This window comes from Globicephala melas, chromosome 15 (assembly GCF_963455315.2).
Source record: "Globicephala melas chromosome 15, mGloMel1.2, whole genome shotgun sequence".
Taxonomy (NCBI): Eukaryota; Metazoa; Chordata; class Mammalia; order Artiodactyla; family Delphinidae; genus Globicephala; species Globicephala melas.
The window spans coordinates 8,941,309-8,954,071 of record NC_083328.1 but is presented as its reverse complement, the minus strand read 5'-3'; the positions used below and the strand labels follow the sequence as shown (position 1 = coordinate 8,954,071).

Below are 12,763 nucleotides of genomic sequence, written 5' to 3'. Positions count from 1 at the left end.
ATGGGCTTAGTTATGCCGCAGCATGTGGGATCTTAGTTCCAGGGATCAAACCCACGTTCCCTGCATTGGAAGGTGGATTCTTAACCACTGGACCACCAGGGAAGTCCTTATACCTGCTTTATTTTTAACCAAATTGTGTTTCTGGCAAATGGGACAAGTTGAGGTTACCTACTCAATATAAGGGCTAATTCTTTTTATCAATATTTGTGGAGCAAGTTTCTAGGATTTTCATTTGACCTGATAGGTAATCTTATGGAGGCTGAGAACTACGCTTTAGGTGAGTGACTGAGGAGACATCTAGCGGCTGTCTGGATGTCTCCAAAGCTCATCTGAGTGGATAAAATAGTCAGCCTTTTTGCAATTAGCCTTTTTCCTTTTCAGCCTCAGGTAGTTGCTTCTGGGGGACCCTCAGTCCCTTGAGAGCAGGGGCCTAAAGTTCAAGTGGCTGAGGGGCTGGTGTATAACAAGGTCTGGCAGAGGTGGACAGAAGGATGGAGGAGCCAGGGGCTTGAAGGGAGTCACAGCAGAGGACTCAAGGGAAGTGATGGAAGATCAAAGAAGGCACAGGGGAAAAAAGCAGAAGCAATGGCAAGGGAGAGGTTGAAGAGGGGCCAGTTCGGGGAGATCTTATGTTTCCCAAAGAATCCAATGACGATCCAATTATCCCCAGCAGCATCATGTCAACAAGAAGGAGGAAGACAGGGCCTCCCTGGTGGCGCCGTGGTTAAGAACCTGCCTGCCAACGCAGGGGACACGGGTTCGAGCCCTGGTCCGGGAGGACCCCACATGCCGCAGAGCAACTAAGCCCGTGCGCCACAACTACTGAGCCTGCGCTCTAGAGCCTGCGAGCCACAACTACTGAAGGCTGTGCGGGTAGAGCCGGTGCTCCACAATAGGAGAAGCCACTGCAATGAGAAGCCCACGCACCCCAACGAAGAGCAGCCCCCGCTCGCCGCAACTAGAAGAAAGCCCGCGCACAGCAATGAAGACCCAATGCAGCCACAAAGAGATAAATGAAATAAAATAAATAAAACATTAAAGAAAAAAAGGAGGAAGACAGGTCTGGTGCACCATACAGTCGGCAGGGGCTCGAGAACGGGGTTTCAGTGGACAGAAGTTCCCATGGAGCAGCACGACCACACAAACAAGAGACGCCTTAAAAAATAGCTCCTATCAGGGTCTGGATATCAGCTTCCAATTAAGCCAACTTCTGACAACAGAGCTCGTTAAAACAAAATTTTTTTTTGGCGCGACTTGTAGGAATCTTAGTTCCCCAACCAGGGATTGACCCCAGGCCATGGCAATGAAATCACCGAGTCCTAACCACTAAGCCGCCAGGGAACTCCCCTCGAAAAAAATTCTTTCAAATATCTTATTATCAGCTGAGATAAACAACAAATATTCCTGGCAGTGTTGACTACCTACTCCTTTTTTTCTTTTTTAAAACCAAAAGTCATACCTGTGCCAACTGACTCAAAACCAAAACCAGTAAAAGCTGTTTATGACTTAACAGAGGACACAAGAGGCCTCCGCACAGAGGGTGCAAGTACGCAGTCCTCCTGTGATCTGGAGCCACTCCCAAAGAGAGCCAAAAGAAAGAAAGAAAGACCATTGTTTCCCCCAGAGAGCTGGGAACAATTCGTAGGATGTTAGCTGCAAATGAGGTACTGCCCACATTTCTGTGCAGCCATATTCTTGGGGACCCTACCTGCTGGTTGGCCTCCTGCACAGGCAAGAACTGACAATGTTCATGCTTTGGCAGGAGGAAAGCCAAGACGAGCCCCCAGGACACAAAACAAGACAAACAGGGGGCTTCCCTGGTGTCGCAGTGGTTGAGAGTCCGCCTGCCGATGCAGGGGACACGGATTCGTGCCCCGGTCCGGGAAGATCCCACATGCCACGGAGCGGCTGGGCCCGTGAGCCATGGCCGCTGAGCCTGCGCATCCGGAGCCTGTGCTCCGCAACGGGAGAGGCCACAACAGTGAGAGGCCCGCGTACCGCAAAAACAAACAAAAAAACAAGACAAACAGGAAAGCAGGAGCTGACAAACAGGAGAGCAAGATCAATAACCAATGGGCCCCCCAAACCAAATTCAACCAGAGTCACAATCCAAATAATTTTTTAAAAATATTTATGTATTTATTTATTTTGGCTGTGCCTGGTCTTAGTTGTGGCCCATGGGATCTTCGTTGCGGCCCATGGGATCTTTAGTTGCGGCATGCGGACTTCTTAGTTGGGGCATGCATGTGGGATCTAGTTCCCTGACCAGGAATCGAACCTGGGCCCCCTGCATTGGGAGTGTAGAGTCTTAACCACTGGACCACCAGGGAAGTCCCACAATCCAAAGAATTAATTTTGACAAATGTTTTTCTCGTGCTAATCTGAATTAGAAAAGGAAGGGACAAGGAGATACTTTTTACCTTCCTCTCTCAACTGGGCCCTACAGACGGAGACCCGGGAGAGCTGACTTTGGTAGAACATTCTTACCTTTCACTGGTTTTGGTTAGTTTTCCCAGGATCCTGTCTACAGGCCACAGAGCCAATGAGGTGTCCCAGCCATCCCTCCGTGGTTGCCAGAAACTATAACAGAGGGAAAAGGTCATTTCCCTTTACCCTTCTACGTTCGCAGCTGGGGCCCTTGTAACAAAAGACTAATGAGAAAAGCACACAAATGTCTTTGATGTAAGTTCTATGTGATGTGGGAGCCTTCATAAGGGAATGAAGACCTAAAGAGGCAGTCACACCTGAGTGTGTTTATGCTCGATTGGATGAAGAGTGGAGAATTAAGGGAAAATGGGAGAGGACGAGAGGACACGAGCTGAGCGTAGGAAACTGGGGAAACAGCGAGGTCTGCTTAGATTCCTCTCGGCATCCCTCACGTGGAGATAAGGAGGTTCCTTTCCTCTGGGTACAAGCAGGGCACCTCTCACATGATCTGCTTCAGAGGAAGGTCAGAAAGTCCCTCCTCCATATGCCATTCTCAATTTCCTTCAGTTTCAAATATTCCACAGGCCAAAGTGCTATATTTTGGGGTAGCACGTCCTGAACCCCATCAAAAGAAAACAGTCCAGGTAAAAACGAAATTCCCTTTGTACCCCACCCCAGTGGCATCCTTACATGCTCTCAGAGAACTCTGTCCTGTTCCTTTACTGCACTTCCTCCAGTTGTCCTTACACACTTGTTACTGTGATTATTTGATTATCCTATTTGTCTCCTCCCATAGCCTGTAAGCTCCAGAAGGGCGGGACCGCGTCTGTATTTGCTCTCCACTGTGTTCCCAGTGCCTGGTAGAGCAGACACTTAACAATGACTAATCAGTATGTTAATGTAAGGGCAGGGAACGGAAAGGCTTCATTGGAAATTTCAGAGCCTGTGCAATGAACGGATGCATAACATATGTGTATAACTAAGAATGTGGTGTAAAAAGAGTTCATTCACTCCAGAATGTTTAAACGTACGTTGGGTAATGTGTTAGAGGCTGAGTACAGCCATGGTGACCAAGATTAAATCTCACTGGCTTTAAATCACAACAGTGTGGTATATAGGATATTTTGGCTATATACCCTTGGCTTCAATCTCATCTAGGCTACCCTCCCACTTGCCCATTTCAACCCTTTGTTCATTTTCACTTTGCCAGGGCCACCCCTAGGTCCCAAACAAATTTGGCTCCTGTCTGTATAAACCCTAACTCCCCCTTGGTCCTTCTTTACGGCTTGTTAGCCATAAAACATTCTGGTGGCCTGATCTCACGATTCCCCGTAAGAAATACTCCACTGGCCAGAGTGACCAGCCACCCAGGCTGCCCTCTTAGAACTGGGGCCTGGCCACAGGGCCCCGGAAAGACCCCTAAGGGGGTAAGTACCAGAACCTCTGGGGCACCTGGTCAGTGTCATGTGCAGGTTTCGGGGAGAAGGCACTTCAAAGCCTGGGGCCCCTGTTTGCTCCCGGTGGTTCTCTGCTTGGCTTTCTGGACCTCTCAGTTTCACACTCAAGCTCCAGGAGTGACATGCAAGAGGGCTGTGACCAAGAACCGTCCATTCTATCAGTGGGGCTTCAAATGGAGCAGGCTCACCTTTGCATCCTGCTAGAGAGAGCAGAAAAACACAGCTGTAGGCAAGGGTTTCCTGTTTTCTGTATTTATCAAGATCATCTTCCCCACTGGGCACTTTCAACACTATTTTCCTTCAGTTTTCCTGATTATTTGACCTCCTTAGTTACAGACTCTACCGATGGCTTGCTTCATTCTCTCTGTCCTTTGTGAGTCATTTGGGCAATCCCCCTGCTTGCCAACCCCAGGCCTTCCCCATCTCCCTTCCTCCCTGGCAGGTCCTGTTGGCTTAACGCACTGGCAGCATTAGGTTACAGACGATCCTGCCGGGGAAAGTCACCATGCAGCCGGCCCCATTCTGTCAGCTCCCTCTGCAAATCCTCTGGTAGCCGTGACCGGCTCGCTCTGAATCCCCTTGTGATTGGCAGCTTCTGGCCCCGAGCAGAATTCGCCCCATGCATTTTTCAGATGGCAGATTATTTTTACATCTTTAGGGTGGAGAAAGGAATATCCATGGCTCAAGACCCCAGATTTCATGCAGTGACCTGGCCTTCTAGGTAAATTACAGTACTACATTGAACACTTAGACACTGTTTGATCACTCCCAAGGATGAGAGGATAGAGAGGATGGAAAAGTGCTAAGGGGTGCAAACTAATGTTTCTTTTTTCTAAAGTAGCATAGGAAATGCAATAGTTTTACGCTTCAGAAAACGTCCTGTTTTTAAGACACATTCCCAGAGGTGCAGAGCTAAGTGGATTCAGTGAACCTTGGGATATAAATGTAGGCTTTTCACTGAAACCCCAGACCTCAAAACCACATTGATTGGTCAGTTATCACCACTCCTCTCCATTGCCAGGTTGAAATATTTATTGAAAAATTGAAAACACAGATGCAATGTATTATACAAAGGAAAGTCTTAATACCATAATAAAAGTACTGTTGGAAGGAAACAAAGCCAGTGGCTACCTGCCCTGGGAAGGTAGGCACTCAGTGAAAAATGAAATTCATTTATAGGAACTATTCTAATGGAAAATTGGGGAAAAGGTTAAAAACAGAAGAAAAAACCCAATCCCATCCCTGAAAACCTAAATGTGAAAGAGTTTGTTATAAGTTTGAGACAATTGCGTTATCACCAAGATTTATCTGAACCCCCTCAGTTTGTCCCTGTGAGTAGTAATCAGCCTAATTTAGGGCCTTCAAACCTGAGGTAGTTGAGGGTCACCTGAAAGACATGTCTGGAAATCACCTACTCTCAGAATCGGACCCAACAATGTTTGACCAATTGTTTCATGTTGCTTTGGCTCCTGGGGTGAGAGGCCAAGTTGCCACTGTGGGTTGCTAATCCTGTATTTTGGTCTGGACCTGGGAGATGTGAGCAGTAGACAGCTGGCCCGGTATGCTGTGTTGATGGCTGGCAGGCCCGAGGTGGTGGTTTTCTATGCAACAGGCAGCGCGGTCTCTGGAGGACCGAGGATGGCGGAGACCGGGCAAAGCCAGTCTGGTTGGAAGGCCAATGCCAGGACTGAAGGCTTTCACTGGCAGAAAGGATTTCCAGAGACGCAGAAAGGTGGTAGAAGGTAGCAAGAACATCACCACTTGGTAAAGACCAAGGTAAGTGGAGCCAGGAGATCCCTCTAGACTAAGGAGCTGGCCAAGAAGCAGGCGCCACCCAGGTGCAAGCCCCAAACCAGCTCCTCAGTGAGAGGCCGAAGCAAACCAACCGGACTGGAGACATGAGCTCATGATCCCCGTGGTACCCGGTGTAAACCCTGCCGTCTGCCTTGGCAGCTCAGACACTTCAAAGAAAGGATGCTCTGGACAATGGTTCTTCCAGCCACTGGGTCAGGGACTCCAATTCAGGGATCCTGTTGTGGGCAGCAGAATCAGCAAACAATCTAAATTCGAGTCTCATTTAAACTCCGTGCTCAGATATAAATAACCCCACAGAGGTAGGTCTTTCCTTCAATGTTTTTTCCTTATTATGTACACTCATATCCTTACTCTAGAGATATGAGACACTGTGCTACACAATTAAAATCATGGATACGGCTGTATTTCGGCCTCTCGTCAACGCTAAGGCATCACTTCATTGCTGTCCTGCCTTGCTCTGACCCATTCACACTGACCCATGAGACTCAAGTCACGAATGATGCTCAGTGACTAATTTAAAAGGCTGTGAGGTTCATTTTTAGCCTGAGGATGTGATTCCTGTTTTAACCAAGGCATTTCACACCCAGGATAACACGCTCATTTTTAGAGTAGCCAAGGTACGACATTTTGATTTGGGCTAGAGAATGGACTAGCTTCTGAGTCAAGCGATTATAAAAGTAATTATACTAATTCTGACCTATATTTCCTCATGTGAGACTGAATTAGCCTGTGTTCCTGTTTAAGTGCTTTCTTAACTGTCTTATTACTCCGGAGAAGCCCATGAAGGTTTTAAAAATTACTGTGGCTTCTTTTTAGAGGGAGCGTTACTCAGGGAATCCTAATCTGGTCCCATATACTAGATTTTCCCCCCATCGGTAATTTGGAGCACAATAGTCTGAATGGCTTTGATTCTGGAAGTGAGGACCAGCCACGTTTGGAAGTGTTGACCCATGCTGAGAACACACCAATTGGCTTAATAGGCACAGCTGGGCCAGGGATGCTACACATCATTCCTTCTGAGGCTTGGGTGGAAAAATAGTTGAGCACAAAGAAGCAGTAAACGTAAGACCGGTCAGTTTCTACTGCTACCGCCTTGTCAGCCCAGTATGGAGATCACACATCTGCGTCTCATAATCTGAGCTCATGGGACGCAGGTTTTTGAGTGCCCTAGTTAGAAAATGCAGAGAAAGGGAGTCGGCGGTGGGGGCTTAGGAAGGAGAGAGAGTTGATTCACAGTGATCAAAAGGGAGTCTCACAACCTGTCACGTAGCAACACTCAGCAATGGTCCTTGGGGACAGGTCCTGGGAAGTGCTTGTTGGCTACTACCTATGAATTGCTACAGATAAAGGAAGGAAGACGTTGTTTGTCCAAGATGGGAAGGTCACTTAAATGCTGGGGTCCATCTGGAGGTGAAGAAGTGCTGGCGGGCCGCCCATCTCCAGGACGTCGTTCAAGCTCCTTCTGTCCTCATCCTGTCCACGAGGCAGCCAGGGCCCAGGATGTGTGGTTGGAAGGGGTCAGAGCCAGTGGCCCCCCTCTCTTGTTTTCCCTGACCCAGATGCTCTGAGGAGCTTTCCCCTTCAAGACCCAAACCGGCAACGACAGATCGGGATGACCTCTAGGTCTTGTTTCCGATTCTTAAAGACGGATGTACTCAGGTGGCAACGCAAGCCTAGCCACAGTCACACCTGAAATCCTGGTTGCTGCCAGCACTGCTGCTAATGGAGATCAGTCAGAATATTCAAGGTACCAAACAAAGCCCAGGGTCTTTCCTGCTGGGAGCAAGTAAGTTGGCCTGATCTTCTGGGTCTGTCCATTAGGTAGAACATGGAACTATCTTCTTGAGATTCAAGAGGGTGCCAAGGCAGACATTTGGAGAAAGGGATTGGAAACCCCTCACGTGTTCCCTCTTAGGGCCCTGCCTGGGTATGAAGGGAGGTGTCAACTGAGGGGCCATGGAAGATTCCTTCCGGGGGGAGGAAGTGTGGCTACTCTCACCGGCTGGGTTCAAGCATGGGATAAGGCTTTTCAGCCCGGTCACAAGGAGTTTCCAAGAAAGGTGGCCTCCTGAAGACCTGGGCTGTGTGCACCCTTCCTCTCCCTCTCTCTGTCGCCCCTCACTTGTGAAGGTGGGCAGAGCTTTCGGCTGGGCTCCAGCTTTAGAAGGCAAGGCACTCGCTCTCCTTCCGCCCGGCCCCAGGGAGTGGCCTCGGCTGACCCACACTTGCTCAGCAGGATGCTCGGCTCGGGGGGCCGGCGGGGAGCACCGTGGCGAAGCCTAGGCAGCACCATTGCTGTGAGCTGCTGTGGTTAGGGGCCCCCAATAGCTCAGGGCTTCAGGGGCGATCCCCTGGGAGTGTTGGCTATGTGAGTGAAACTTGGGGAAAAAAAGACCCGACCACCATAAGAAGCAGTGGGAATCCATGGGACTGCCAAAAGAGGGGGGCACTGCCTTGGCATTCTCGGCCAGGACACTTCTGCTCTTCTTCCGACTCTGTGCAGCCTCAGGGTCGGGTCATGGTTTGGAATCCACCAGTCCCCCAGTGTTCACAAGTTTGTGCAAATGATGAAACGGAAAAGGCTGAGAAGAAAACAGAAAAGAAAACGCGTAAGATCTTCGCTCTCCAGCTCAACAGCAGTAGCAACAAGCCTCCCACCCCACCCCCCAACAAGGACACCAACTGTTTGGGGGTAAAACAGGCAGGACCGGGAGGGAGGTCCCCTCTGTCGGGGTGGCCCTGGGCTCCCCTCTTCTTGGCGGTGGGGGAGGAGTGAGAGAACACAGATCATGGGCTGTGGAGGGAGTCTTTGGAAGGCCGGGCAGGTGCTCAGCACCGGATGAGGGGCGTGGCGTGCACTCCCAGGGGCTGGCCCGTGACTGGGGGAATCACACACACACACACACACACACACACAGATGGGCAACAAGGATTTACACTCTGACCTGTGGGACGTCGGTGTGACTCTATTCTTTCTCGGTGATCGCTTCTTGCAGCGTAGGTGGTGATGCTTCTGTTCCTAAAAGACAAGTGTCACTTATGTTTCATAGTGTTTGGTGCACGCACACATTCATCTAGCCAACAGAAACGGCCGCCAGGTTGGGCTCTAAAATACATAATCATAACCACCTATTCCCTGGGTCAAGTGTCCAGGAATGACTGGGCGGCATCTGTGGTGGGCTCCCAGAGTCAATGAGCCCAACGAGAATCACGATCTTGGTTGTGATCAAGTTGGCTACTTTGGATGTTCAGAAAAGCAGCCCGCACAGACTCCGGGCGACCAAGAGTCCCTGGGCTGGTGGGGTGAACCTTTCTCCACTCCACACTGTTTCTAGCTCCTGACCCTTTCTGTCTCTCGCCATTGCTACCCATAGCTGGCTCTAGGCAGCCAGAAGCTTGGAATTCACTTGCCCTGTCTGCTGGGCCTTCACTGACCACTATTCATTCATTCACTACTCAACTTGATGCTGGCCTGAAACTAAACTCCTGGGGAGAAAAACCAGGCTAACTGGGTCTGGAAGGCAATGGTGTGAGTGAGTGACCATTCAGTCCACTGGTCAACATTCAGGTCTTGAAAGATGACCACAAAAGCTTTCTATTCACCACCAGTTTGGGGCTTATGGGTTATTCACCACTGGAGAAAAAAGATGCCCTGTGAGGGCTTCCCTGGTGGCGCAGTGGTTGAGAGTCCGCCTGCTGATGCAGGGGACATGGGTTCGTGCCCCGGTCCGGGAAGATCCCACGTGCCGTGGAGCGGCTGGGCCCCTGAGCCATGGCCGCTGGGCCAGCGCGTCCGGAGCCTGTGTCCCACAACGGGAGAGACCACAACGGTGAGAGGCCCACATACCGCACAAAAAAAAAAAAAAAAGATGCCCTGTGAATAGAAGGGAGGAGGGAGAGGCCCACAGCATCCCCCCACCTCCCTCCCTGGGGGCTGTGCCAGTCCTTGGCTCACCTTCTTCCCAGCCCTCGGCAACACCAGCGAGCTCGTAATGCTTTTTCCGAAGCTCTCCCAGTTTCTGACGCTCCTTTTGCAGTTCGTTTTCTAGCTCCAGCACCCTAACCTGTGGGGAAAGTGGCCTTTGCTTTGAGCAGGGACCTGAGAACGGTCTCATGTCGACTTAATCCCTTTCCTCTGTGGTCCAGGACTCGTCGTCCATGTTATCCATAGCTTACCCAGTCCTCAATTTCACCCTTGTCTCTGCTCTAATTTCTCCATGCTCTCGTTCATCCATCTATCCCAATGGCTTTTATGCTTTCTCACTGGGACCCTCTACTGGAAATGAATGATACTTTACGGTCCAAATGCCTAAATGGGAGTAGGGCTTATCTTACGTTCCTCTGATAAATCACTAACTAAAAACATACTACTCAGCTATTAAAAAAAATGAAAAATCTTGCCATTTGCGACAACATGGATGGATCTAGAAGGTATTTTGAGAAGTGATGTAAGTCATAGAAAGACAAATACCATATGATCTCACCTAAATGTGGAATCTAAAAAACAAAACAAACAAAATAACATGAAAAGAGACTCACAGATACAGAGAATAAACAGGTAGTTGACAGAGTGGAGGGGAGGTTGAGGGGGGTGAAATATGTGAGGGGATTAAGAGGTACAAACCTCCAGTTATAAAATAAGGCACAAGGGTATAATATACAGCATAAGGAACATGGTCAGTATTATTGCAATAACTTTGTATGGAAACAGATGACGACTAGACTTACTGTGATGATCATTTCGTGATGTAGGCAAATGTCAAATCACTATGTAGTACATCTGAAACTAATGTAACAGTGTACGTCGACTCTATTTCAATAAATAAAAAGAGAAAAAATGGAAAGAAAAGGACAACTCTAATGTTTAGTCTACCTATATGATACATTCTAATCCAGTTGTAACCCATCTCCTTCAACCCCAGTTCTCTGGAAGTCTAGACAGGAACCAAATACAATGGTTCTGGCATTTTTGAGGGGTTGGTATAACTTAGGGTTACTATTGTGCAGGAAAAGGTACAATCTCACTAAAGGAAGGGTTGGTTCTTGGCTATTCCTCCTCATTAACTATTTTATTTATTACTGCAAGAAATATTTGCTGAGCTCCCATAATGGACCCCAGGCTCTGTTACAGGTGCTGGAGACACAGTGGTGCTCAGACAGACAAGGTCCCTGCTTACCCCTTACTTCATGGGGGGACGAGACAAACTAATGAACAAGAAAAGACCTGATCATAAAGCAAATGACACAGGGCGACTTAGTGATAAAGACTAAGGGTGGGCAGCAAAGGCTACTCTCAGGAAGTAACTTTTGACCGGGAGAGAGTCATGAGGTGAGGTTGGAGCAATAGGCAAGGATCGTTACGCCTGCGGCCCACGGGCCAGGGGAAGGAGTCTGGGTCCAAAGGAAGTCCAAAGGAAGCCAGCGGAAGCTTTTAAGCAGGGAACTGACATGTCATTTACATTTTTACAATATGTTGAGGCTGAATGCATTGAAGATGGGCAGAGAGGAAGCAACTAGACCCAGTAAGGTGGTTTGGTTTTTTTTGCTTTTTAAACTTTTTATTATGGAAAATGTAAAACATATACAGAAGGATGGAGACTGGTACAGTGAACCCCACCATATACCTTTCATATTGCTCCATCAACTACCAACTCGTGGCCAGACTTGTCTCAGCAATACTCTTTCCTGTTCTCCCTGCCCCGCCATGGGATAATTCTAAAACACATACTTGCATACAATATAGATAAGTTGCTTCTGCAGTAGCTCAGCAGAGACAACAGAACTGAGCCCAGTTCTTTCAGTGTCTACAGACACCTGGCACATGACTTTTCCTAAAAATGCTGAGTATAGACTTCACCAGTCTCAAGCTGGACTTTACCCCAGGACTGTGACCAGAAATTCTAGAACAAGGATGTCAGGTATTCTCCAGGATCCTATTTTGCATGGCATAACTTTACTAAAACTGAGAAATGGCATCGCCTTTGATGGGTTAACAGTGGATTGACTTTTAAAAAAAAAAACCTGAAGGTCATATACAAATAATTCATATTGAAAGTTTTCAAAAAATTGTCAATATAAGACTATTAAATACCAGTTTATGGTCCGCTTAGGAGAGAGCTGATAACATTTTGAGGGATGCCAGACCAAGACGGGTGGGCAAGAGTTAAGATTCTGATCTTTACTAATGACCTCTGTCCACCTCCGCTGTTTCTTCCAGCATCACTTACGTTCATTCTTGGGGTGATATGTACCTCTGTGTTCATTTCCCCCGCGAGTTTCTCTCTGACTTCTCCCCATGGGAATAATATGTGGGGTCAGTGTCATAGGCAATGGAGTCTGACCAGACTTAGAGATGGAGTTCCTACCTGGGAATCCATCTCCTGGCGTTTGATCTGGGTCAGCGTCATGCTTGAGAAGTCCATGCTGTCTGCAATGATGGAAATAGGAGGGTCTTGTCGAATGACACCCCAGCTGACACTTACCTGAGAGGTGGCCGGTGCCAATGCTCTGCTGAAATGCTTGGTTTGTCATTTACCAACATACGCGTGAATGTAAGTGAGGGGTGGAGAGGGAGGAAGACAATGACAGGGTAACTAGGGTCAGACCCCACCCCAATGGACAATCAGGCCTGTGGAGTCATTTCTCTGAATTCAGAGAAATAGCTAAATGGACAATCTAGCTAAGGCCTGTCCCTAGAGTGACCAACAGCATGCTTGTGTGGTGTCTCAACTTTTGAGAAGGTAAGTTTGAATGTACAAAGATGAAAAATAAGACAGAATTTGGAAACAGGACTGTGGGAGATCGGAATCGTGGAGAAGAATGTAACGAGCAGCCACATGGGATGGATGAGAAAAGCGCTGCTTCTGAAAGGCTACCTGTGTCCTCGATCTGTGATTTGCCAGAAATGGTTGAGGCCACAACTGCGGCGGTGGCCTGGTTCACGCCCCGAGAGGCCTGCTGCAGCTGGGCCAGGTTTGGGCTGTCCTTATCAGCTTTCACCTGCCAGGACCAAGCAGATTTAGCGTCACACAACATAGAGCAGCAAGGATGGAATCAGATAGTCG

General features: G+C 48.5%; 2 protein-coding genes and 1 non-coding gene across 5 annotated transcripts in view; all 3 read right to left on the bottom strand.

Annotated features, from left to right (window-relative positions):
- Positions 1 to 4,753, bottom strand: part of POM121C (POM121 transmembrane nucleoporin C) — a 49,921-nt gene extending 45,168 nt beyond the window's left edge. The window contains exons 1-2 of one of the 2 annotated variants that reach the window (XM_060284803.1): positions 3,880 to 4,753; positions 2,488 to 2,580 (exon numbers count right to left, since the gene is read on the bottom strand). In XM_060284803.1, the coding sequence (XP_060140786.1) occupies positions 2,488 to 2,580; positions 3,880 to 3,893 (107 nt within the window). In that variant the 5' untranslated portion in view covers positions 3,894 to 4,753. Of the gene's footprint in view, positions 1 to 2,487 lie in introns of both variants that reach the window. The other variant, XM_060284802.1, reaches the window with a different exon arrangement.
- Positions 2,258 to 2,330, bottom strand: TRNAG-CCC (transfer RNA glycine (anticodon CCC)). The gene has a single exon. It is a non-coding gene; the product is annotated as a tRNA-Gly (tRNA).
- Positions 4,754 to 4,894: 141 nt separating the features above from the next.
- Positions 4,895 to 12,763, bottom strand: part of HIP1 (huntingtin interacting protein 1) — a 153,743-nt gene continuing 145,874 nt past the window's right edge. For both annotated transcript variants that reach the window (XM_030872024.2, XM_030872025.2), the window contains exons 28-32: positions 12,575 to 12,698; positions 12,065 to 12,126; positions 9,655 to 9,763; positions 8,645 to 8,718; positions 4,895 to 8,281 (exon numbers count right to left, since the gene is read on the bottom strand). In XM_030872024.2, coding sequence (XP_030727884.2) covers positions 8,666 to 8,718; positions 9,655 to 9,763; positions 12,065 to 12,126; positions 12,575 to 12,698 — 348 coding nt within the window. In that variant the 3' untranslated portion in view covers positions 4,895 to 8,281; positions 8,645 to 8,665. The remainder of the gene's footprint in view (positions 8,282 to 8,644; positions 8,719 to 9,654; positions 9,764 to 12,064; positions 12,127 to 12,574; positions 12,699 to 12,763) is intronic.